Genomic DNA, 25306 nt, shown 5'->3' on the forward strand with positions numbered 1-25306 from the left:
ACTTTAATATATTGTGGTAAATATTTTTAAATCTCTGTGTGTACCACTCATTAGGATAAATCTCTAAAAGCAGGATAGCTGAATCAAAAAATTGTGGACCTTTTCAACAGCCATTTGACACCTATTGCCAAATTATATGAAGATGACTTTCACTGTGTAAAAGAACATTTGTATTCCTGCATTACATAGCCCAGGTGAAAATTTTGCAGCTATAGAACTTATAGGAGCAGCATCCTATTAACACAATTTGCTGGTATATTTTTGCTCCAGTTCATCTTTAGATAAACTCTAAGGCTTCAAAATTCAGGACTTTAGGAGCATTTCCAGATTTCCCAAGCAATGTTTGATATTGTTGGGGCCAAATATATTTGGAGTTGCTGTGGTTTTACCTAAATCCTGACATTTTTTGATAGATGCATTGCAACTTGGAGATGGCAAACTCAATTAATGTTTATATCATTTCTGAGATTTCATTGTATATGGGCAATGCGATAAGAATTTGCTATTGGGGCTGGGCTTGGTGGCTCATGCTTTTAGTCCCAGCTCTTTGGAAGGCCAAGGCAGGCAGATCACTTGAGGTCAAGAGTTCAAGGCCAGCCTGGCCAATGTGGGGAAACCCCATCTCTACTAGTAATACAAAAATTATCCAGGAGAGGTGTAAGGGTGTGTGTGTGTGTGTAATCCCAGCTACTCCAGGAGGCTGAGGCAGGAGAATCACTTGAACCTGTGTGGTGGTGGTTGCAGTGAGCTGAGGCACTCTAGCCTAGGAGACAGTGAAACTGTGTCTCAAAAAAAAGAAGCGCAAAGAAGAATTTGGTATTAGGGAAAATGTTACTAGTATACAAGTTTCAAAGATACACATTTAAGTATTTGCTATATGACAACACTGTACAAAATGTTTTATGTTTGGCAGAATGTTGATCAATACTGAAAGTAGGTACCCCATATAATCATTATACTGTTGTTTTTACTCAAGAGTGTTTGAACTTTTCTTAATTAAAAAAAAAAAAAAAGTAATTGAGTTACTTGCAGATGGTTTTCTTGGAGGGGGAAAAGTAATCAGGAAAAGATTTTTGTTTTTAAAGCCAAAGTGCTTTATATCTGTTACCCTACTTAATTTTCATAATTTATGACATAGGCAATCTTACAGATAAGAAAAGGCACAGAATTGAACTGGACTAAGATTATGCCCTAGTAAGCAGTAAAACCAAGATTGGACCCAGGCATTCTGGCTCCAGGACCTGTGCCTTTAACTACCACAATGACTTACTAGTGATCGGCCCATGATTTTATTGTGTTGCCAGCTTCCTAAATTAAGAAGGATGTTTTATGAAGAAGGGGAGGAGTAGGAGAAGATTCTGATTTCTAGGATGCTATTTTGAATTCAATAGGAGTGTGGGTCTTCATTATGAACTCAAGACATCGGCAGGGCTTTTATCACTTTAAAATCGGTAAAGTTGATGTCTTAACTATTTCTCTCCCTGCTTCCTAATATTTGTTTTCCCTAGGTACTTCCAATGAGGTAGCCCAGTTTCTTTCCAAGGAAAATCAAGTCATTGTCCGCATGCGGGGGCTCCCTTTCACGGCCACAGCTGAAGAAGTGGTGGCCTTCTTTGGACAGCATTGCCCTATTACTGGGGGAAAGGAAGGCATCCTCTTTGTCACCTACCCAGATGGTAGGCCAACAGGGGACGCTTTTGTCCTCTTTGCTTGTGAGGAATATGCACAGAACGCGTTAAGGAAGCATAAAGACTTGTTGGGTAAAAGATACATTGAACTCTTCAGGAGCACAGCAGCTGAAGTTCAGCAGGTTGGTTTTAAAAATGAGTATGTTGTACCTTTGCACTGATTTCTGTTCTTTATCTCTGAAAACAGTCCTACATTACTCATTATGTTAAAATAAAACTGGCAAAATACTGAAAGTGTAACTGCATGAAAATAGTCTTGATTCTATAACCAAGAGATAGCCACTGTTATCCTGTACACACACAGAAAACATACTGTGTGTTTTTACAGAAATGGGATACTGCTATAGCTGGAATTTTGTGTTCTGGTTTAAAACTGTATCTTGAAAGTTTACCCATGTCTGAAAAGTTTCATCTTTGAATATCTCAGGGAAGTGCATACTTTATCTAGAAATTCCTCTAGTGTACATTTAGATTGGTCTTTTTCTACTGTAAGAAATTTCTATGTAAAATGCTTGAACTGTCATCAGTTTGATTTCTGTAGCATTGGATATAGAGCGTGAGCTTTTAAGGTTTTTAAAAGTGTTGCCAAATGTTATTTCCCAAAAGGCTTCATCAGTTTCATACCCTGCTGGTGAGCTCTGTCCTGTTTTTACTAGCTTTCCGCATGTGTGTGTGAGTGTGAGTGTGTGACAGAGTCTCGCTCTGTCGCCCAGGCTGGAGTACAGTGGCGCACTCTCGGCTCACCGAAACCTCCGCCTGCCCCAGTTCAAGCAATTGTCCTAGGCCGGGCACGGTGGCTCAAGCCTGTAATCCCAGCACTTTGGGAGGCCGAGACGGGCGGATCACGAGGTCAGGAGATCGAGACCATCCTGGCCAAAACGGTGAAACCCCGTCTCTACTAAAAAAATACAAAACCTAGCCAGGCGAGGTGGCAGGCGCCTATAGTCCCAGCTACTCAGGAGGCTGAGGCAGGAGAATGGCATGAATCCAGGAGGCGGAGCTTGCAGTGAGCTGAGATCCGGCCACTGCACTCCAGCCTGGGCAACAGAGCGAGACTCCGTCTCAAAAAACAAACACAAACAAACAAACAAACAAACAAGCAATTGTCCTGTCTCAGCCTCCTGAGTAGCTGGGATTACAGGTGCCTGCCACCACACCCAGCTGATTTTTGAATTTTTAATGGAGATGGGGTTTCGCTATGTTGGCCAGGCTATTCTTGAACTCCTGACCTCAGGTGATCTGCCCACCTCGGGCTCCCAAACTGCTGGAATTACAGGTGCGAGCCACCGCACCTGGCTACTTTCAGCGTTTTTGAGGCACAAAGTGAGGCAATCACTTCCTCAAAATGTACTGAGATCTAGGCATTAAACCATTTACAGAATCTCAAGCTTTTCAACTGTTCTTGACTTACCAGCCACCAGCTGAACATGTCTTCAGGGATCAGTTTTTCTTTGTAGCAGAAATGGTATAGACTGCTTTTCCAACTTGCTCTTTATATGGCTTTTCCAACTTGCTCTTTACATAGCTTTTCCAACTTGCTCTATTTGTGTCCCGTAGTAGAATAGTGATTCAAATGATTCCACAGATCTGCTTTGTAAGTATTTAGGATACTTATTTATTTCTGTGAGTTCATCAGAGTTTTGTGTAGCTTCTGCATCCCATATTACGTTGTGATTTTAAATAATTATGCAAAGTTAAGAACCTTTTTACCTACTAGAATACCAAAATGATTTTTGTACTTAGAATAAGTATAGGTGAAATTCTAAATTATTTTTGTGTTCCATTGTACTGGTGCTCTTGAACCCTAAACTAGCTACATTCTTAGTTTAAAATTTAAATCTGGCCAGGCGCAGTGGCTCATGCCTGTAATCCTAGCACTTTGGGAGGCCGAAGTGGGCGGATTGCCTGAGCTCAGGAGTTCAAAACTAGCTTGGGCAACAAGGTGAAATCCAATCTCTGCTGAAAATACAAAAAAAAAAAAAAAAAATAGCTGGTTGTGGCAGTGTGCACCTTTAGTCCCAGCTGCTTGGGAGGCTGAGGCAGGAGAATCGCTTGAACCCGGGAGGCGGAGGTTGCAGTGAACCGAGATCACACTGCACTCCAGCCTGGGTGACCAAGCAAGACTTTGTCTCCCCCCACCAAAAAAAAAAAAAAAAATTATACCTTTTTGAAAATGTCATAAGTGCTGAATCTCTAAAATGTGCTTGAGTTTTCAAACATGGCACACATTCTTCCCAAACCAGGAGAAAAAACTAGATAGAGATGTGGATTCAGATCTTTACTTGGAAGGAGAGTTTCTTTTATGAAATCATGGCATAGAATAAGCTACTGCAGGTCCTGGGCTACTGTGTGTTGGTTTGGGAATAGAGTAGGCTGCCTCTCTATGATTCTACTATGAGCTGCTTTTGGGTGTGTGTTCTCTCTACTTCTCCATCCCTCCTGATGTATTTAATAAGTTTTGAACTAGTCGTAGGTTCTTCCACTGTTTTTTCTTCATTACTAGTAATCATTTTATTCAATAAATATTTGAGCACCTCTTAATTGTCAGGTATCATAAGATGCTTCACCATTTCCTGTCCTGAGTTTATCTATTACTACACTAATTTTCTATTTTTGTTCTTCTAATGTTTTTGCTGCATCTGGATTGTTGATATAATTTCTTTTCTCTTTTTCTTTTTCTTTTTTTTCTTTTTGAGACGGAGTCTTGCACTGTTGCTCAGGCTGGAGTGCGTGGCACGATCTTGGCTCACTGCAAGCTCTGCCTCCTGGGTTCACACCATTCTCCTGCCTCAGCCTCTCGAGTAGCTGGGACTACAGGCACCCACCACCAAGCCCAGCTAATTTTTCTGTACTTTCAGTAGAGTCGGGGTGTCACCATGTTAGCCAGGATGGTCTTGATGTCCTGACCTCATGATCCGCCCGCCTCAGCCTCCCAAAGTGCCAGGATTACAGGTGTGAGCCACCACGCCCGGCCCCTGTTTATATAATTTCTTATTAAAGTTTTCCTGTCTCTTTTTCAAGCCATTTCTCTGGTGGTGCTGTTTGATTTTTGTCCCCTCTTACTCAGATAGCAACTGAGCAGGGTGTGAGTGGGGAAATTAGTGCATATTTTGGGGAGGGGTTCATTGATTCTTCTGTATTGTCAGTTTATGGGATGTTAAAGGCTAGAGTGATTAAGTTGTTCAGAAAACCTGGAGATGCCAGCGATGGCATTTGCCTGAGGACTTCTAGTATTATGAACTAGTTGGCATGCTCTGAGGCAAAAGTGGACAAGAGCCTTGTAATATGAGTGTTGCCTAAGGGCAGTCTTTTGTCTGAAATTCGCCTGACCTATCACCATCGATTTCCAAGATAGCTGAATTCCGTGAATCTAGAAGATATTCAAGATCTTTTGTCTTACCACTGTCTCAAATTCACAGGGAAACTAAATTACTATTCACCTTTATAGTCAAGAAATGATTCTTTTCAGTTCTTTATATCCTCCCATTCTGTCTTGTGCTATTATTCATTATATTTTAATATAATTCAGAGTGATTTTTGGCCTATGATTCTTTTACTGGGTCATTCTCTGTTTCTTGGGTTTGGAGGTGTGGAGTATGAAGGTAATGAGGGGAATAGTGTATACTTAGTGAAATGATATCTAATGCATTGCTCAAAAGTCCATATTTAGTGATATGTTCAGAATTGTATAAAAGCGGCAGCTTTAGGGATAATAGTCCCTCATAGATAGTGATACATTGTTACAGACACTAAGTGTTTTAAGTGTTTTGTGTTGTACTCCTCACCGTGTATTTGACAAAATGAGTATCATGCTTTCACTGCTGAAATGCATGAATCCCTTTCTTCATTACTTCTCAAACTTGCATGTACTTCAAAATCACTTGAAGATTTAGTTCAGATGAAGAGTCATATTGATTAGGTCTGGGGTGGAGCTGGATTCTGCATTTCTGACGAGCTTCCCAGTGATGCCATTGCTGATCTGCGGAAAGCGGGGGAGTAGCACAGCTCTAAATCACTTCTGTTTTGCTTTGAGTACAGGTGCTGAATCGATTCTCCTCGGCCCCTCTCATTCCACTTCCAACCCCTCCCATTATTCCAGTACTACCTCAGCAATTTGTGCCCCCCACAAATGTTAGAGACTGTATACGCCTTCGAGGTCTTCCCTATGCAGCCACAATTGAGGACATCCTGGATTTCCTGGGGGAGTTCGCCACAGATATTCGTACTCATGGGGTTCACATGGTTTTGAATCACCAGGTAAGAAAGATACTTAGTGGAAAACTTGTTCGCTTTTTCTCACTACATATGAGAATATCTAATACTAGATATTAGATAATCTATTAGAAATATCTAATATTAGATATTAGTCTTTGATAAATAAAATTAGTCTTAGATAAATTTAAATAAAATTAGTCTTTGATAAATAAAATTAGTCTTAAATTACTTACATCTAATTAAAAAGTACATAGTCCTCAGTTACACACTAAGTCTTTTTTTTTTTTTTTTTTTTTGAGACGGAGTCTCGCTCTGTCTCCCGGGCTGGAGTGCAGTGGCCGGATCTCAGCTCACTGCAAGCTCCGCCTCCCGGGTTTACGCCATTCTCCTGCCTCAGCCTCTGGAGTAGCTGGGACTACAGGCGCCCGCCACCTCGCCCGGCTAGTTTTTTGTATTTTTAGTAGAGACGGGGTTTCACCGTGTTAGCCAGGATGGTCTCCATCTCCTGACCTCGTGATCCGCCCGTCTCGGCCTCCCAAAGTGCTGGGATTACAGGCTTGAGCCACCGCGCCTGGCCACACACTAAGTCTTTAAGGAAAGACTTAACTGTAAATACAAGAAGTCTTTAGAATGAACTGAAAATAATGCTATCATTAGTATAATAATTCAAATTCAGTTTTGATTCCTTCATCACATATATCTATCACATTATCAATAGCATCAAGTAGGCACCACATACATTATCAGTCTTGACACAATTTTTCTTATTTTGGGTATTCAACCCTGCAACTCTGCTGTACTGTTACAGCAATCATGGATGATGCTTATTTTAACAAATAAGCATACCTGTTCCAGAATATTTTGTATCCATAGACTATCTAGAAATGGCTTATTTCATATTTAATATATACATGTTAGACATCAAATTACATTCAGTAGCAAGCAAACTCATTGAGGACTTGTATCCACACCACCTAGAAAGAACAGTATGTGTGAATCGTAGCAGGCTCTCAAATGTATTAATGAATGAGTTGCTGAGAAGCCTGTATCAAAATCTAACGGAATTCTTCTGTATGCAAATGTAAAGTATTTCCTAGATTATTGTCATCTAATTTTTGGTTAAAGAAAATTATGTTTGCTGGAAAATTAACAGTATCTTGTGCTGTCATAAGCAGCATAAAATTCTACAAGCCCACAAGACAGGTATTTCTAATTGAACCTTTGGAACTTTTTTTTTCCTTTTTTTGAGACAGAGTCTCACTCTGTCGCCCAGGCTGGAGTGCAATGGTGTGATCTTGCTCACTGCAACCTCTGCCTCCTGGATTCAAGCATTTCTCCTGCCTCAGCCTTCCGAGTAGCTGGGATCACAGGTGTCCACCACCATTCCCGACTAATTTTTGTATTTTTAGTAGAAACAGGGTTTCACCATGTTGGCCAGGCTGGTCTCAAACTCCTGACCTCAGGTGATCTACCCACCTCGGCCTCCCAAAGTGCTGAGATTACAGGCGTGAGCTGCTGCAACCAGCCTGGAACTCTTTATTAAATGCAAAGCTATATTAATTTTTGAAAATGTTTTCTGAGGATTAAGGATTAAATGTAGGCTTATATTGAAAATACTCAATTTTTTTCCCCTAAATTGCTAATTTCTCACCTTTTCACTTGGAGATTTGGTCACTTTCATAACTGTAATCTTGTCTCACTGGAAAGCACGTACCATTGGATACAAGGAATCAGAAAACCATCCTGAACCCTTGCCTTCTATACCAGTTTTCTGCATCAGCACATGCTCATTCTAAATCTTCAGTCAATATTAATAGTATACAACTTGTTATCTGACCCTCAGCATGCTTCACTGGTAGGAGTTTTTAATGAATAAAATTGCCCACATTTAAGCATCACCAGGGAATTATTTGGTTTCTTATTGAGTCACCACTTCTAATAACCCGGAGGCCATTACTCTTTGATTAACAACAGTATTTGTCTCTCTTTGACTCATGTGACCTATTGCGATTACATTTGGGGAAAGGTTCTTAGATGATGGGCAAACTCTTAGCTGCCTTAAAGATTTAGGTTTCTACCTTGGACTGGGTTTGTTGCTAGTTTCCCTGGTATGGTAACTCTAATGGTAACTTGCATGGTAATAATTTCATAGTTCTTTGAGAAAACCATAAAATAAGAAAGTAGTCCTATAAGCTGATCATGTCTTTTTCTCCCCCATAAAACATTCATGCTCAATAAAACTAAGGCGTTCTACCTCTGTGGAACACAAATCTACAGGCTTGGTTTGAAATAGGGGATTTTAGCAAGCTATTACTAATAGAAAATATCTATTAGTAATACCTGTTTGACCAAGGTAGAGCTGTAAGGAGTGAGAGAAGGGCTCCCAAGCAAGGCTGATGATACATACAGCTCTCATCAATCATCACTGGGCCTTGTACCTCCCAAATTCCTTGCCCCCAAGCTACATTCCAACCTAGGCCTCAGGGATAAGGGAAGAGTGAAAGGGATGTGGCAGGTCAGTGATGAACTGAGAGCCAAAAAAGAACACCGGTTTGTTCATTTTCCTGTAGGAGAGTACCTAAAACTCTAGTGCTGGTTCTGTTACTAGCTTTTCTCAATTGAATGAGATTTAATCAAATTTCTCAGAAGAGAATAAAAACTAATATACGATCCTATATTTTGAAACCACAGTCATCACAAGGAGACCCTTTCAAAACCTTGTAAATCTGATACTAATTAACAGACGTGAAAAAGGCCCATTTTCAGCTATGAGCTCTCAAAACTGTTTCTTAAAGGTTTTGTTGGTCATTCTGGTGATCAGATGATGAAATGCAAGTCAGGTTCCAGCAGACCACACCATCACCCGGATTTTGTGGCTGAAATATCTGTATTATGGGTGATTGTCACTTTGCATGTTCTGTAAGCAACCATTTCCTTGTTGAAGGAGACAGTCTCCTTTTGTTTTTATTCTTCCCCCACACACTCAGGGCCGCCCGTCAGGAGATGCCTTTATCCAGATGAAGTCTGCGGACAGAGCATTTATGGCTGCACAGAAGTGTCATAAAAAAAACATGAAGGACAGATATGTTGAAGTCTTTCAGTGTTCAGCTGAGGAGATGAACTTTGTGTTAATGGGGGGCACTTTAAATCGAAATGGCTTATCCCCACCGCCATGTAAGTTACCATGTAAGTTTTTCTTGGGTCTTGGCGCTATTCTACGCTATATGCTGGTAGGTGCTTAAGCTGCTTTCGTCACTCTCTGTGCCCCTGGTTCTTTCTGAGGCAGGTGAGGTGGTTATATAAGGCTCTCCCATCTGTAATCGGTAGTATCTGGTAATCATTTAAGACCTTGGTTGTGGACACCCATAATTAGAGATGCTACAGATACCTCCTTTCAAATTATATTCCTGCTTTTCCAGTGATAAGCACTTGATTTCTGAAGCTTAGTGTGCTCCAGATAAGCACTGACTCTGGGAGGCAACCTGGCTATATAGATAATTTTAGTACGCATTTAAAGTCAAAATAAAAGTATGGCTGGATTGTTTTTCTTTTCTTTTTTAAAACATACTAACCCTTTAAGAAGGTCGGTTTGATGCACATGTTGCATTGAACTTTTTGAGCATCAAGTATTTTTTGAACATTTTTGAGCATTTCTATTGCTCTCCAGGCTATCTGGAATGAGCAAGTTAGCAAAAAACAAAAAACAAAACAAAACAAAAACACATAGATTAATTAGCCAAAGTTTCCATTGGATCACAGGATCAGTGCTTAATTTCAAGCCATGCTCTTGCTCATTGGCACCTGGGTGCAAGCCATCTGGAATCCTGTTTGAGGGGAATAAGCCCTGTAGTCTATGAAGTTCTAGTTAGTGAATAAGGAACATATGGGGATCTGATGTTAAAATTTGAGTCTTTTTTTACACAATTTCTCCTGTAAGTAAGATGTACCTTCTTAGGTCTGTTGGATATGTTTAAAGAATATAGTATTTGCGGTACAGTTCAAAGATAACTAAGAAAGTAAACTGGATTGTGTGCTTGATTCCCATAAAGTGGGGGATTTGGGCACCTCACTTTCTAATAAGATGGACCTATACTAATAATCTTGTTTGGTAAAGTATTATTTGTAGAACATTCAGTGGGGCTTAATCCTTTTTATCTTTTGAATTTCTAAATGCTAATATTCCATTTACCTGCTGCTTGCTGTTGGTGAATATCTTAGAGTTGATCATTAATGAGTATGAAGTTTTGGAAATTTATAATTGGGTTAAGAGATCTTACAGTAATCTCAATTGTATGTCTTCAGTATATAAACCACTGGTAACATCAGTAGCTTTTACGATATCCTTCAGTGATAATCTGTCAAACACTGTAGGATAAAGCCTCTTGTGTGACCCAAATTCTGCTTTTGGAATATCCTTTCACTTATCCCTCCTCCTGGTCATTACAGATTTTTCATCTGAAGACTTTCATTTTTACCCATTTTTCCTCACAAACCCCCAAATAAAAAAGATTTAAAATCCATGTGTCAGCCAGGTACAATGGCTCACACCTGTAATCTCAGCACTTTGGGAGGCCAAGGTGGGAGGATCACTTGAGGCCAGGGGCTCAAGACCAACTTGAGCAACATAACGAGACCCCTATCTGTACAAAATGTTTTTAAAAGTTAGCCAGCCATGGTGGCACACACCTATGGTTCCATGGGGAGGCGGAGGTGGGAGAATATCTTGAGTCCAGGAGATTGAGGTTGCAGTGAGCCATGATCGTGCCACTGCACTGCAGCCTGGGCAACTGAGCAAGATCCTACCTTCAAAAGTTCCCATAAGAATATACCTTTAATACTTACTAGAAATGATGAAAACATTTAGCCATATTTCTTTTTAGTGGAAGAGCTTAGTTTTTTAAAAACAAAATTCCAATTTTTACGTAACTAATACCTGTTCTACTGGACTTTTTTTTTTTTTTCTTGCCAACGCACTTTAGGTGGTTGCCTAGTTAGTTATACCATATCCACAAAACATACAGAAATTGCATATTTTTTAAAAATCTAATCTCAAGTAGTAAAGCAGTTAAGTGGTTATCATTCCCCCACTGAAGAGTTTCTTGTTAAATTTGACAAATGTTGCCAAAGTTTTCTTGATATTTTAAAGTTTGTTACCTTACTTTATTAAGAAGGAATGTTTTATGGATAACTTCATTTTTATAGTCAGTGCATATACACTCCTTTAGATATAGAAGAGTAGCTATCCTAGGCTGGGCGTGGTAGCTTACACCTGTAATGCCAGCACTTTAGGAGGCTGAGGCAGGTGGCTCACCTAAGGTCAGGAGTGGCCAACATGGTGAAACCCCGTCTCTTCTGAAAACACAAAAAATTGCTGGGAGTGATGGTGTACATCTGTGATCCCAGCTGTTGAGGAAGGAGAATCGCTTGATCGCAGGGGGTGGAGGTTGCAGTGAGCTGAGATTGTGCCACTGTACTTCAGCCTGGGCAACAGAATGAGACTCAATAGCAAAAAAAAAAGCTATCCTTTTGCTTGAGGAATGCCCAAAACATCACAGCCCAATCTGTTTGGTTATCAAAAATTTCTACCTTTTTTTGAAACTGAATAGACTTACACCTACTATGTGTGTTTGTTTGTTTTGTGTTTTTTGGAGATGGAGTCTTGCTCTTTTGCCAGGCTGGCATGCGGTGGCGCAATCTCTGCTCACAGTCTCGGCTCACTGCAACCTCTGACTCCCGGGTTCAAGTGATTCTCCTGCCTCAGCCTCCTGAGTAGCTGGGACTACAGGCGTGCGCCACCATGCTTGGCTAATTTTTGTATTTTAGTAGAGATGGGGTTTCACCATGTTAGCCAGGATGGTCTCAATCTCCTGCCCTATCTGCCCGCCTTGGCCTCCAAAAGTGCTGGGATTACAGGTGTCAGCCACCACGCCCAGCCATGTATGTTTGTCTTATTGATGTGAGGCACTGTCCTGTAATGAACTGCTTGATAGTTTTGAAATCAGAATATGAACCAGGCATGGTGGCTCACGCCTGTAATTCCAGTGCTTTGGGAGGCCAAGGCGGGCAGATCACCTGAGGTCAGGAGTTTGAGACCAGCCTGACCAACATGGCAAAACCTTGTCTCTACTAAAAAAATAAAAGAAATCAGAATATGAGCACAGGCTGCTTAACTTTCTGTAAGACTTAGGTGCCTCAGTTTGTATTGTTGGTCTTTCTCTTGCAAGGTTTTTGATGAGTATGAAAGAGGCCCTCAAGTTAAATGTGAGATCAGTATGTTGATCATTGGTCTGTATGCCCATATTTAGCTTGCTGTCTTATTCATCTCCATGGAAATGTAGAAACTCATAAGAACAAAAGACAATTTGAAGTCAGCTTGGAGATTTTTATGGGAAAAAGTTATCCCTTGGGCCTCTGCTGATTGCAAAATATGGTGGTTCTAGGTATGAAGCTTAAAGTCAGGCACCCCATATTAATTCAGCATGTCGTCTTAACTCTTCTGTTGGATATAGATGGCCCGGATAGTTATGTTCATTCTACAAGTGAAAGCTAGTGACCAGCCGCTGGTCTTCTGTTTCTAAACCTAGAAGATGTTGGATAACCAGAAGACAATGGAGTTTGGGCCCATTTTTAAATTTAATCTGAGTCAGCTTTTTATTAGTTGATTCCCAGGAAGATTTAGGCATCAATTCCTTCGGGACTATTTCCCAGGTTGGGTTTTTTTCTTTTTAAAGGTCTGAAAATATAAATTAGCTTCAAAGTCCATCATGTGGGTTGCCTTTAGGTGAGAATAATGCAGAGTTGATCTGCTCATTCCTTTTAGGTCAGTTCCTTCTGGCACAGTCTGTGCTTTGACCTAATGTGTGGTAGTGGCCAAGAGAGGTTTATCATAACACTTCTCATTTGATGCTGTACTAATGGGTAGATAACAAGGGGGAGTAGAAGCATAACTTAAAATTTAAAATATTTTGTAGCCTCTAGTGTGAAACTTATACTAAATGTCAGTTCCATGTTTCTTTCCTCTGAGAGTTGGTTTATAGTAACTGGCACTCAGGAACATGAGGGGAAAAAATTACATATTTTGAAATGGTTGAGAAGACATGAAAATCCACTTGATGTTGGTGTTTCCGAATTTCAGGCTAAGAACTGTTTTTTAGGTTGACTGTGTGGAATTCAGATACTTCTATGTGTTAACTATATAATCAAAAGGAAATTGCTTGGGATAGGATAAAGAGCTATGGTCTCTTTCTTTAAAATGTGTAGATGGAGCAGTGACTTTATGGTTTTAGTGCTAGCACGTGCATGTCAGCTGTTACAAACATGTCTCAAAGAATCTCTCTTTGCGTATCTAGGCCTGTCTCCTCCCTCCTACACATTTCCAGCTCCTGCTGCAGTTATTCCTACAGAAGCTGCCATTTATCAGCCCTCTGTGATTTTGAATCCACGAGCACTGCAGCCCTCCACAGCGTACTACCCAGCAGGCACTCAGCTCTTCATGAACTACACAGCGTACTATCCCAGGTAAGGCTCTGACAGAAGTGGAAATGAGAGGCAGAAACAAAGGACTCCTTTGATAGCCAGTGGCCGAGCTCACAAAAGAATATTGTCTGCCATGTTGAAGGTTAGCGTGGCAGGCCACAGCCTCTGGTCATATCTCTGACCAAGAAGGTTGTTTCAAGACAAAGTGCAAGAAGTATAGTTTTTAACCATATACTGACAGCATGATCTTTTAGGTCAACTATGTCTACAGCTTTCCTTTTTAACCTCTCCTGTCATAGGACCCTAAGTGAGTAGTGATGTAATCACTGCAATAGGGTGGCAATAACAGATGAATGAATCATGAAACAGGAAAATTCATAACAGGAACAATGGTATTTTGAAGTAGTGTGAATTCATGTTATGGCACAATGAATAAAAACTGTTGCTTTAAATATTCCAGGGCTTATATTCTTTTCCTCCTAAATCTTTAAACAAATCTATAAACCGATCCAGAATTAGATTATTCAGTGTTTTCTTAGAGTCTGTATATTTTAAGTCTGTCTTTTTAGTTGTGTTCAGTTTCTGAGACATAACATACTAGGGTATAATGGAGAGAATGTTGTCAGTCTGGGAGTTGGGAGACTGAATGTTAGCTTCTTTCCAAGCTATTTAGACAAAATATTTTGAGTACATACACAAGCATGTAAGTGAGGCTTATAGTAAGTGTCTTGGACCTAACCTGTCTGATCCTACAGCTATGTTGCATTGTATTTTTCTTCACTGTCCAATATACAGTTTTCCACTAGGAAATAAGAGTTGGGGGTCTCATAGTAACAGGCAAGTTTGTCGCCACTTTTAATTATGTTTTTTATTTTGTTAGGAGTTTTTAAAACATTAATACTATTGAAAATATTCTTTATTCCACTGGAGAAGAAAAATAAGAAAAAGGCTATGACAGTTGTCAGCTAGAAGGGTTGAAAAGGCTGAGAAGCATGAGTAATTGTTCATGATGGAATACTGTGCCAGGCACATAGCCCAGCCCCAGTCTGCCACCCTCTCTGGATGCTGTAGTAATTGCTTATGTCATCAGAATGTCAGGAATGGAATCCTTGGTGTCTCTGAATGTCTGCCAGAGTCCTCGTTCCTATAGCATAATTGTAGAATATCCACTTCATCACTACTTGCCACCTGAGTAGTGGTACAGGAAGGAGTTTCTTGGAAATGAGGCCATGAATCTTGAAGCCCCAAAGGCAGAAGGAACTGACATTTATGGCTTAATAGCTCCTGTAATTTTGGATCTGGGCCTGTAGGTCAATATATTTTTCTACCAGTGGTGTAAAAATTTGTAATGTGCTCATTATTAAGTCTGAATGTAGGAGTATATAGTGAGTAAAAATGAAGAGTCCCATTTTATACACCTCTGAGTCTAGAAGTAACCATTACTATCAGTTTGGTAATACACATGTATGCTTCCAAATAATGTGACATCTTAATGTGTACTGTCTAATAGTTTCTTGTTCCTTTTTTAAAAACTTGAAAATGTGTCAGTGACTTCTTTTTTGTATATTTACCTCATTCTTGTAATTTCCTCATAATGTCCAAAGAGTAAAAATATAATTTAAGTTTATTTGTAGATATTTGTACTTTTAATTTTTCTCTATTAAAGCTCACGTTGATCTTTAAACACTTGATTTTATCTCTCTCTCTCTCTCTCTCTCTCTCTCTCTCTCTCACTCTCACTCTCAAACTTTTTTTCCCCTACTAGAGATGGGGTTTTGCCATTTTGCCTAGGCTGGTCTCAAACTCAAGTGATCCACCTGCCTCAGCGTCCCGAAGTGCTGGGGTTACAGGGGACATGCGTATATTTCTGTAGGACAGTTTTACAGAAGTATAATTTTAAAAATGAAGGTTGGGTGCATTATATATAAGCTAATACTTCCAAATGAACCCCTAGAGTGTGATATTTTGTATTTCTCCACTTTTAGTGAAATTACCTACGTAACAATATGAAAGCATTCAAGCATGGGAATTATATGCTCTTATTTATGCTGTAAATCTGGTATGATTTAAAAAGCATATGCCAAAGATGTTTTATAATTTTGATAGAAAAACATTAATTTTTTTTTTCTTTTGAGTCGGAATTTTGCTCTTGTTGCCCAGGCTGGAGTGTAATGGCATGATCTCGGCTCACCACAACCTCCGCCTCCTGGGTTCAAGCGATTCTCCTGCCTCAGCCTCCCAAGTAGCTGAGATTACAGGCAGGCACCACCACACCCAGCTAATTTTATATTTTTAGTAGAGAAGGGGTTTCTCCATGTTGGTCAGGCTGGTCTCAAACTTCCGACCTCAGATGATCCGCCTGCCTCGGCCTCCCAAAGTGCTGGGGGATTACAGGTGTGAGCCACCATGCCCAACAAAAAACATTAATTTCTAACCTGGCATAAACTATTGGGCATTTGAGTCTATTAAAAAACTTTGTTACGTAAATGCTCAAGTATGTTTTGGCCTCCACTCTGATAAGTGGGAAATCTGAAACAGCATATTTTAGGGATATTATTAATCAGAAGCTCTTGTGTTTTTCTTTATTTTTAAATTTCCTCCATTAAAAAAAAAAAAGCCACAAGTGGTAGGTTATGCCTGTAATCCCAGCACTTTGGGAGACTAAGGTGGGAGGATCACTGGAAGCCAGGAGTTAGACACCAGCCTGAGACTCAAAGTGAGACCCCATCTCTACTAAAAATAAAATACTGCCTTGGCATGGTGGCTCATGCCTGTAATCCCAGCACTTTAGGAGTTTGATACGGGCAAATCACTTGAGGTTAGGAGTTCGAGACTAGCCTGGCCAACATGGTGAAACTCCATCTATTAAAAAATACAAAAATTAGCCAGGTGTAATGGTGGGTATCTGTAATCCCAGCTACTAGGGAGGCTGAGGCAGGAGAGTTGCTTGAACCCAGGAGACGGAGGGTGCAGTGAGCCAAGATCGTGCCACTGCACTCCAGCCTGGGCGTCACAGCGAGACTCTGTCTCAAAAAATAAATAAAAATAAATGGGCTGGGTGTGGTGGCTCACGTCTGTAATTCCAGCACTTTGGGAGGCTGAGGCAGGTAGATCACAAGGTCAGTAGTTTGAGACCAGACTGGCCAATATGGTGAAACCCTGTCTCTACTAATACCAAAATTAACCGGGCATGGTGGCGGGCACCTGTAGTTCCAGCTACTCGGGAGGCCGAGGCAGAAAAATTGCTTGAATCTGGGAGGCGGAGGTTGCAGTGAGTCGAGATCGCGCCACTGCACTCCAGCCAGGGCAACAGAGCAAGACTCCATCTCAAAAAACAAAAATAAAAATAAATGAGGCTGTCATAACAGCATCTGGAAGAGCAGGTGAAATGAAAGCTTGTATGCCTCATGTGGTTTTGTTTTCTCTTTTTGGGCTTTTTACCCCCTTCTCTCCCTCAAAACAGGGTTTCAGTTATCCAGTGACTCATACCTTAGCATAGGGCAGAAAATAATTAGAAGGGCTTTCCATCTGGGTCCTCTCTGATTATCAATACAAAATCAGTTACATCACATCTTTTCTCTTTCATTACATCAAGCCCTACTTTTTCTTCTGACCTCGCATTTTTCTCAAAAGAATATTCTCCTTTGCATCAAAGGTGTTGCATAGGTGAGAGACATGCTGATTCTTCAAAGAAGGAATGACATACCTACCTTCTATGCATCTCTTGCCTTTCATATGACACTATAAATTACAAGTAATGTCATCTCTTTTGTTTTTGTTTTTCGAGATGTAGTCTGGCTCTGTCACCCAGGGCAGAGTGCAGTGGCACTACCATGGCTCACTGCAGCCTTGATCTCCCAGGGTTAAGTGATCCTCACATCTCAGCCTCTCAAGTAGCTGAGACTACAGGCATGCACCACCTCACTCGGCTAATTTTTTGACTTTTTGTGGAGACAGGGTCTCACTTTGTTGCCCAGGCTGGTCTCAAAGTACTGAGCTCAAGCAATCTTCCCACCTCAGCCTCGCAGTGTGCTGGGATTACAGGTGTGAGCACCCATGCCCAGCCAAGTAACATTTTGAGCCATCAAAGGAAGCACAGGAAGTTTTACTTTTTTTAATGAGTGATGTAGTCACAAATAAACTGTGCATGCTTGTATAAAAGCTTTATGATGAGGAATAACCATTTTCTTTCTTGGGATAACCCTTTGTTGTAAAATCAGCTTTTGTTATAACTCAATGAATGAGTATGTATATTTAGTAATATGTATGTGTTTTTCTATCTTTTGTTTGTTGTATTAGTGTTATTGTGTTCTATCCTGGAATTCTTTGTAGTTAAACCAGAAGAATACCAAGCCTCAGAGATGCTTATATTTCCTATTTTGAACTTGCCCTTCTCATTCCAGTTTACTATTTTAATCGAAATTTTTATTGAGATTCACATGCAGTTGTAAAAAATAATACACAGAGAACCCTTGTACGCTTTGCCTAGTTTATGCCAATGGTAACATACGGGAATCAGTTTACTTCCTAACTCGCTTGTTGTTGCAAGTGTTCTCATAGGACCAAGAAAAAAGAGAATTCTTGATTTAAAAGTTGTCTTACAAGTTAAATATTTAGTATAACAAATGCAAACAAGAATTTAGCATCCAATGAAATGATGCTAGAAATAATAGTAATAGTGATGCAATATGCAGCAATATTATAATATGAGAGAAGTGCCAGGTAATTTTTGTGGGTGGCCATGATTACGATGATCAGTTTTTTCAGTTTGGATTAGGTGTCTAAACGATGTAAAGAAGAACAACTGCTGTGGGCAACTCACTGTCTACTACCAGTCAGCGAGAGTTCAGTATGGCTTTCAGGGAGGAAATGACCCTTTGCTAATGTAAAAACCTTAACGCACCTTCTGAGAATAAAAATACAAATATGCTTAATTCTTTTTACCATTGCACAAAATTAGCAAATGTATTGGACCTCAAGGAAAAATAATCAGTCAAAGCACCTAACAGACATTTGGTTTCAATTTAAAAAATTGTTTTTCCAAGGATTTTTTCTTATAAAATTCAAACCATATTAATCAAATATAACTTAAAATCCTTATTATAGACATTTGCAAACAGAAGTTGAGAGATTATGTATCTACCACTAAGTTTCAACAATATCTTTTTTTTTTTTCTTTGAGATAGTCTCACTCTGTTACCCAGGCTGGAGTGCAGTGGCGCATGGTCTCAGCTCACTGTAACTTCCGCCTCTTTGGTTCAAGCAATTCTCCTGCCTCAGCTCCCTGAGTAGCTGGGATTACAGGCATATGCCACCACCAGGGATATGTTTAAAATAGGGCAATATGAGGTGAAATAAGGTTACTGTGTTTATCAAGATTGTCTCCTGTAGTTTGGTTAAGTTCTGCTTTAAAGTCATTAATACTTTAAAGTACATAATTTAAAGGTATGTCTGATACAAATAGTTAACAGATGAAAAAAATGATCTCTAGGTTTTGTTCTTGGGGGCTGTGGGGGTGGTAGTAGGAAAAGCAATAGCAGTAGATGAAACAAGATTGGCAAACTGTTGATATTGTTGTGCAGGGCACGTTATCTCACGGCTGTAATCCCAGCACTTTGGGAGGCCAAGGCAGGTGGATCATGTGAGGTCAGGAGGTTGAGACCATCCTGGCCAACTTGGGGAAACCCCATCTCTACTAAAAATACAAAAATTAGCCAGGCATGATGGCACATGCCTGTAATCCCAGCTACTTGGGAGGCTGAAATGGGAGAATCACTTGAACCTGGGAGGTGGAGGTTACAGTGAACAGAGATTGTGCTACTGCACTCCAGCCTGGGCAACAAAGTGAGACTCTGTCTCAAAAATAAGTAAATAAATAAATGATAACCAAAAAAATCTTCAAAAATAATAACTTTTGTGAATGTGCCTATCTGGAAATTGCTTTCCATTACTTTGCCAATGTGCCCAAATGTCCATGGATCACAGTGGATTTTACTTGCTTTCTAACCTAGAATTTAAATAAAAATACTGCATTTTGAAATGTCATTTTTTCCTAAATCTATAAAAGGATGAGCTGTCTTATTTTGTACTTTCAGCTGAGCAAGAAGACTACTTTTAGCCGAGCACGGTGGCTCATGCCTGTAATCCCAGCACTTTGAGAGGCCGAGGAGGGCAGATCACCTGGCGTCAGGAGTTCGAGATCAGCCTGGCCAACATGGTGAAACCCCACCTCTACTAAAAATACAAAAATTAGCTGGGCGTGGTGGCGCACACCTGTAATTCCAGCTACTCGGGAGGCTGAGGCAAGAGAATTGCTTGAACCTGGGAGGTGGAGGTTGCAGTGAGCCGAGATCGTGCCATTGCACTCCAACCTGGGTGACAGTGAGATTCCATCTCGAAACAAACAACTTTCAAAACAGTTTCTAATATAGGATTTTCTTTTTTCTCGAACACTCTGAAGAGACCAAGCATAGGATTTAGTTTGAAAACTAGTGTGGGATTTATTTGAAAACTAAATTCTTTTAGGGGACTTTATCCAGTAATCTTGTTTTGTGTAAGCAGTCTCTCACTTTGCTGTGTGTTTGAAGCAAATATTAAGTTAACTCTAGTATGGAGTTCCTTTTTCTGTAATCTTTGATACAACTGGGGTAAATTTTTTTTTTTTTTAATTTTGTTTTTTGAGACGGAGTTTTGCTCTTATTGCCCAGGCTGGAGTGCAATGGTGTGATCTCAGCTCACCACAACCTCCGCCTGCCAGGTTCAAGCAATTCTTTTGCCTCAGCCTCTCGAGTAGCTGGGATTACAGGCATGCACCACCATGCCCAGCTAATTTTGTATTTTTAGTAGAGATGGGTTTTTTCCATGTTGGTCAGGCCCATCTTGAACTTCCAACCTGAGGTGCTCCACCCGCCTTGGCCTCCCTAAATGCTGGGATTACAGGCGTGAGCCACTGCGCCTAGCCTTGGGGTAAATTTAAGTTTAGTTGCCAAATTTTTTTGGCAGCACATAAATTTGCCAGGTATTTGGGTAAAATAGATTCTTGGAAGATTTATTCATTTGTGCCAAAGTGTTTTCCTATTTATTTGGTTCCTTAGACTTTGAGCGGTAGAAACACAGGCCTGTAGAAGCCTGTATGGACTTTTAGGAGCACTAACAGAAATCCAGGGTCCAGAGGTAGTCATCAGTCCATAGACTGCTGTAGTTATTAAATCCATGAAGAACCTTGAAAAGTTAACCTTGTTAATTTCAGATGAAATTTAAAGTCAGTTTGAAGGTTTCCTACGTGAAAATTGACTTTAGGTTTTACACTGGCAAAGATTGAAACAGTATGTCTCCAGTTACTTCCAAATACGTGGTATTTGTAACACTAGGGATGTTAATGTTGATAAAATGGTTCTGTGCAGTCATTTTGCAAAGCAGTGGAAATTAGATTTTTCTGCAGGGTTTCTCAAAAATATGAAACAATATATAGCCCGTGATTCAGAGGGGAGAATGTAATTCTCTAATCTTCCCACTTAATCCATTTCTCTAACCATACATATGATACTTTGGCCTCTCTTTTTTTTTTTTTTTGGCGGCGTCTCGCTCTGTCACCCTGGCTGGAGTACAGTGGCGTGGTCTCGGCTCACTGCAAGCTCTGCCTCCCGGGTTCATGCCATTCTCCTGCCTCAGCCTCCTGAGTAGCTGGGACTACAGGCGCCTGCCATCACATCCGGCTAATTTTTTGTATTTTTAGTAGAGACGGGGTTTCACCGCATTAGCCAGGATGGTCTCGATCTCCTGACCTCGTGATCCACCCACCTCAGCCTCCCAAAGTGCTAGGATTATAGGCGTGAGCCACCGCGCCCGGCCTGGCCTCTCTTTTTTAGAGAAATTATGGCAAGTCCGCAGGGCGCAGTGGCTCACACCTGTAATCCCAGAAATTTAGGAGGCCAAGGTGGGAGGATCGCTTGAGCCCAGGAGTTAGAGACTATCCTGGGCATACGAAAAATTATTTTTTATGTTGGGATGGTGGCACCCACTTGCCCACTTGTAGTCCCAGCTACATGGGAGGCTGAGGCTAGAGGATTGCTTGAGCCTGGAGATTGAAGCTGCAATGAGCTGTAATCCTGCCACTGCTCTCCAGCCCTGGGAGACAGCACAAGCCTGTCTCTTAAAAAAAAAAAAAGCCACATTATATATGGCAAATCCTCAAATTGTGAATATTAATACACTCATACTTCTGACTACCTTTATTTTAGAAAATCACCTGATAACATTAATTAGTATTACCAATGTTTGTACTTTGTAATTATTAAATGGAGGAAGAGTATTATAAGTCTTGTTATCAATATAGTATATGAGTATGTTGATGTGGTGGGCATCTTGGCATCCAGTATGTTCATATCTTGTTTTACATACAATTTTATATGATTTATTAGGCTACACTGTATATTATAAAACTAGACAATATATATATTAGGGTCTGGAAAATATAGAGTAGGGAGAAATTTGTGGATAACAGAATCTTGGCCAATTAAATTGATATTGGCATACCAATGGACTGTGCGGGAGCTTGAGACTGCAGGGAACTGTGATTGTGCCACTGCACTCTAGTCTGGTTGACAGTGAGACCCTGTCTCAGCAAAACAAAACAATAGGGTTGGGCGTGGTGGCTCTGTAATCCCAGCACTTTGGGAGGCTGAGGAGAGCAGATCACCTGAGGTTAGGAGTTCAAGACCATCCTGGCCAACATGGCAAAACTCCATCTCTGAAAAAATAAAAAAATTAGCCAGGCATGGTGGCAGATGCCTATAATCCCAGCTATTTGGGAGGCTGAGGCAGGAGAATGGCATGAATATGAAAGATGGAAGTTGCAGATCGTGCCACTGTACTCCAGCCTGGGTGACAGGGAGACAGAATCTCAAAAAAAACCCAACAAAAACAAAACAATGGGCTGGAAGCAGGTAGTCAAAGCAAAGGAAGATTGGTAAAATTCATAATTTTAAAGGAAAAGATCATAACTTATCAGGGAAATGGAATTTTTATTTACATTGTGTTTGGAAAAACTTAATACCTATATATGTTGTTTTGTTTGAGACAGAGTCTCCCTTTGTCACCCAGGCTGGAGTGCAGTGTTGTGATCTCGGCTCACTGCAACCTCTGGCCCCTGGGTTCAAGCGATTCTCCTGCCTCAGTCTCCTGCAGCACCCACTACCCTGGCTAATTTTTGTATTTTTAGTAGAGACAGGTTTTGCCATGTTGGCCAGACTGGCTTCGAACTCCTGACCTCAGGTGATCCACCCACCTCGGCCTCCCATATTGCTGGGATTACAGGCATGAGCCACCACGGCTGGCCTATGTTACCTATATATGTACAGAGGATATTACGTGCTGCGGTGGAGGAAGTCTTCGACAACTTTATAATACATTAACTCATGTATTTCATTCAGTAATTTCCTAACATGATCTTGGTGCAGCTTACTGAAGGAGCCTTGGCTGTGATCCTAAGTAATTAATGTCTTTGCAGCTATGATGCTCTAACAGTTTTCTGGATACAAGCCTTTAGAAAAGCCCCTCTAGTATTATTTTCTTTCCCTTCATTTCCTCACATCCCTTCAGCTCTTTGTTCAGGCAACCCTACGGTTGCTTATCCAGCTCAAGGACAGTCTCCTTGTTAGTTTATTTGATGGGGTATAGTCTCCAAAACTGTAGAACCTTTGAATACACTGCTACATTGACTTGGTCATTTGTCCCTAACCCTTCAGTTCCTCTGTTGTCCTGTCAATTTTTGAACTTTTATATCTTTTGAGTACAAGTTACATTATTGACACCATGTATATATGATATTTAATACTGGGCAATTGAGAATCTGAAATATAAAGGTATAATGGAGGTAAGAATCTAAAACAGTGACGTTATTGAACATAACTTTAGATGAGTTACTAATTGGCATAGCAGTTTTTTATGAACTTTTTATTCTTACTTGGTGTGCGATTAGAAAATTTTGTGCTTAATCCTTATATTTCTCTAAACTACTGCCATAAAGTCAATACGCATGATTTTTATTACAGCTTTGAGGTAATTTGATAAAATTTACCTATTTTAAGTGTTCGGTCATTTTTAGTATATTTACAGAGTTCCAAAATTTACAATTGTAGAATAATTTTACAATCTATAGGTAATCATGTAACAGTCTAATTTTAGAATATTATGTCACTCCAAAAAGAAACCTTATGCCCATTAGTTAGAAACTCCCATTTGCCTGTCCTCTATCTCTTCACTGACCCCTCTCCTCATCCCTAAACAACTATCAATCCATTTTCTATTTCTATAGATTTTCCTGTTCTAGATAATGTTTCAGTTTCATTCATATTGTAACATATATCATCCCTTTTATGGTGAAATAATCGTTGTAGAGCCATACCACATTTGGTTTATCCATTCATCAGTTGATAGCTATTTAGAGTAGTTTACACTTTTTGGCTATTAAGAATACTACTTCAAACATTTGCATTCATGTTTCTGTGTGGACATAGGTTCTCAGTTTTCTTGGGTATATACTAGAAGTGGAATTGCTGGATAATACAGTAACTTTAGCTTTCAAGAAATTGCCAACCAGCTGGGTGCTGTGGCTCACGCCTATAATCCCAACACTTTGGGAGGCCGAGGCAGGCGAATCACGAGGTCAGGAGATCGAGAACCTCCTGGCTAACACGGTGAAACCCCGTCTCTACTGAAAATACAAAAAAATTAGCCGGGTGTGGTGGGGTGTCCAGCTACTCGGGAGGCTGAGGCAGGAGAATGGCATGAACTCAGGAGGCAGAGCTTGCAGTGAGCTGAGATTGCACCACTGCACTCCAGCCTGGGCAACAGAGTGAGACTCTGTCTCAAAAAAAAAAAAAAAAAAAGTTTTCCAAAATGACTTCACCATTTGACATTCCCACTAACAACATATGAAGGTTCTAATTTCTGTAATTCCTTCCCAATTCTTACTGTCTTTTTTTTTTTTTTTTTGAGACGGAGTCTTGCTCTGTCTCCCGGGCTGGAGTGTAGTGGCCGGATCTCAGCTCACTGCAAGCTCTGCCTCCCAGGTTTACGCCATTCTCCTGGCTCAGCCTCCCGAGTAGCTGGGACTACAGGCGTCCGCCACCTCACCCGGCTAGTTTTTTGTATTTTTTAGTAGACACGGGATTTCACCGTGTTCGCCAGGATGGTCTCGATCTCCTGACCTCGTGATCCACCCGTCTCGGCCTCCCAAAGTACTGAGATTACAGGCTTGAGCCACCGTGCCCGGCCCTTACTGTCTTTAATTTTACCCATTGTCTTGGGTGTGAGTTTGCTATCTCATGGTTTTGATTTGCATTTCCTTAATGAACATTGGTTTTGAGAATCTTTATATGTAAATCTTAGCTATTTGCACATCTTTGAAGAAATGTCTACTCAAATCCTTTGCACATTTTTAAGTTGGATTATTTTCACTTGTAAATATTTTTCATATATTCTAAATATGAAATCTTTTTTTTTTTTTTTTTTTTGAGACGGAGTCTGGCTCTGTCTCCCAGGCTGGAGTGCAGTGGCCGGATCTCAGCTCACTGCAAGCTCCGCCTCCCGGGTTTATGCCATTCTCCTGCCTCAGCCTCCCGAGTAGCTGGGACTACAGACACCCGCCACCTCACCTGGCTAGTTTTTTGTATTTTTTTAAGTAGACACGGGGTTTCACCATGTTCGCCAGGATGGTCTCGATCTCCTGACCTCGTGATCCACCCGTCTCAGCCTCCCAAAGTGCTGGGATTACAGGCTTGAGCCACCGCGCCCGGCCAATATGAAATCTTATAAGACATCATTTACAAATATTTTCTCCGATTCTGTAGGTTGTCTTTTCATTTTCTTGATAGTGTCCTTTAAAGTCTAAAAGTTTTTAATTTTGATAGTTAAGTTGTTCTTTT

General features: G+C 40.5%; 1 protein-coding gene across 7 annotated transcripts in view; it reads left to right on the forward strand.

The window, feature by feature from the left end:
- The window catches only part of ESRP1 (epithelial splicing regulatory protein 1), a 73948-nt gene that overhangs the window by 26302 nt on the left and 22340 nt on the right, over window positions 1-25306 (forward strand). For 4 of the 7 annotated variants that reach the window (XM_010358606.2, XM_010358608.2, XM_010358610.2 and 1 more), the window contains exons 10-13: window positions 1509-1810; window positions 5727-5945; window positions 8891-9089; window positions 13253-13421. In XM_010358606.2, the coding sequence (XP_010356908.1) occupies window positions 1509-1810; window positions 5727-5945; window positions 8891-9089; window positions 13253-13421 (889 nt within the window). The remainder of the gene's footprint in view (window positions 1-1508; window positions 1811-5726; window positions 5946-8890; window positions 9090-13252; window positions 13422-25306) is intronic. The other 3 variants (XM_010358609.2, XM_010358607.2, XM_010358612.2) reach the window with 1 other exon arrangement.

The sequence above is a fragment of the Rhinopithecus roxellana genome, chromosome 9 (genome assembly GCF_007565055.1).
Source record: "Rhinopithecus roxellana isolate Shanxi Qingling chromosome 9, ASM756505v1, whole genome shotgun sequence".
Lineage (NCBI taxonomy): Eukaryota > Metazoa > Chordata > Mammalia > Primates > Cercopithecidae > Rhinopithecus > Rhinopithecus roxellana.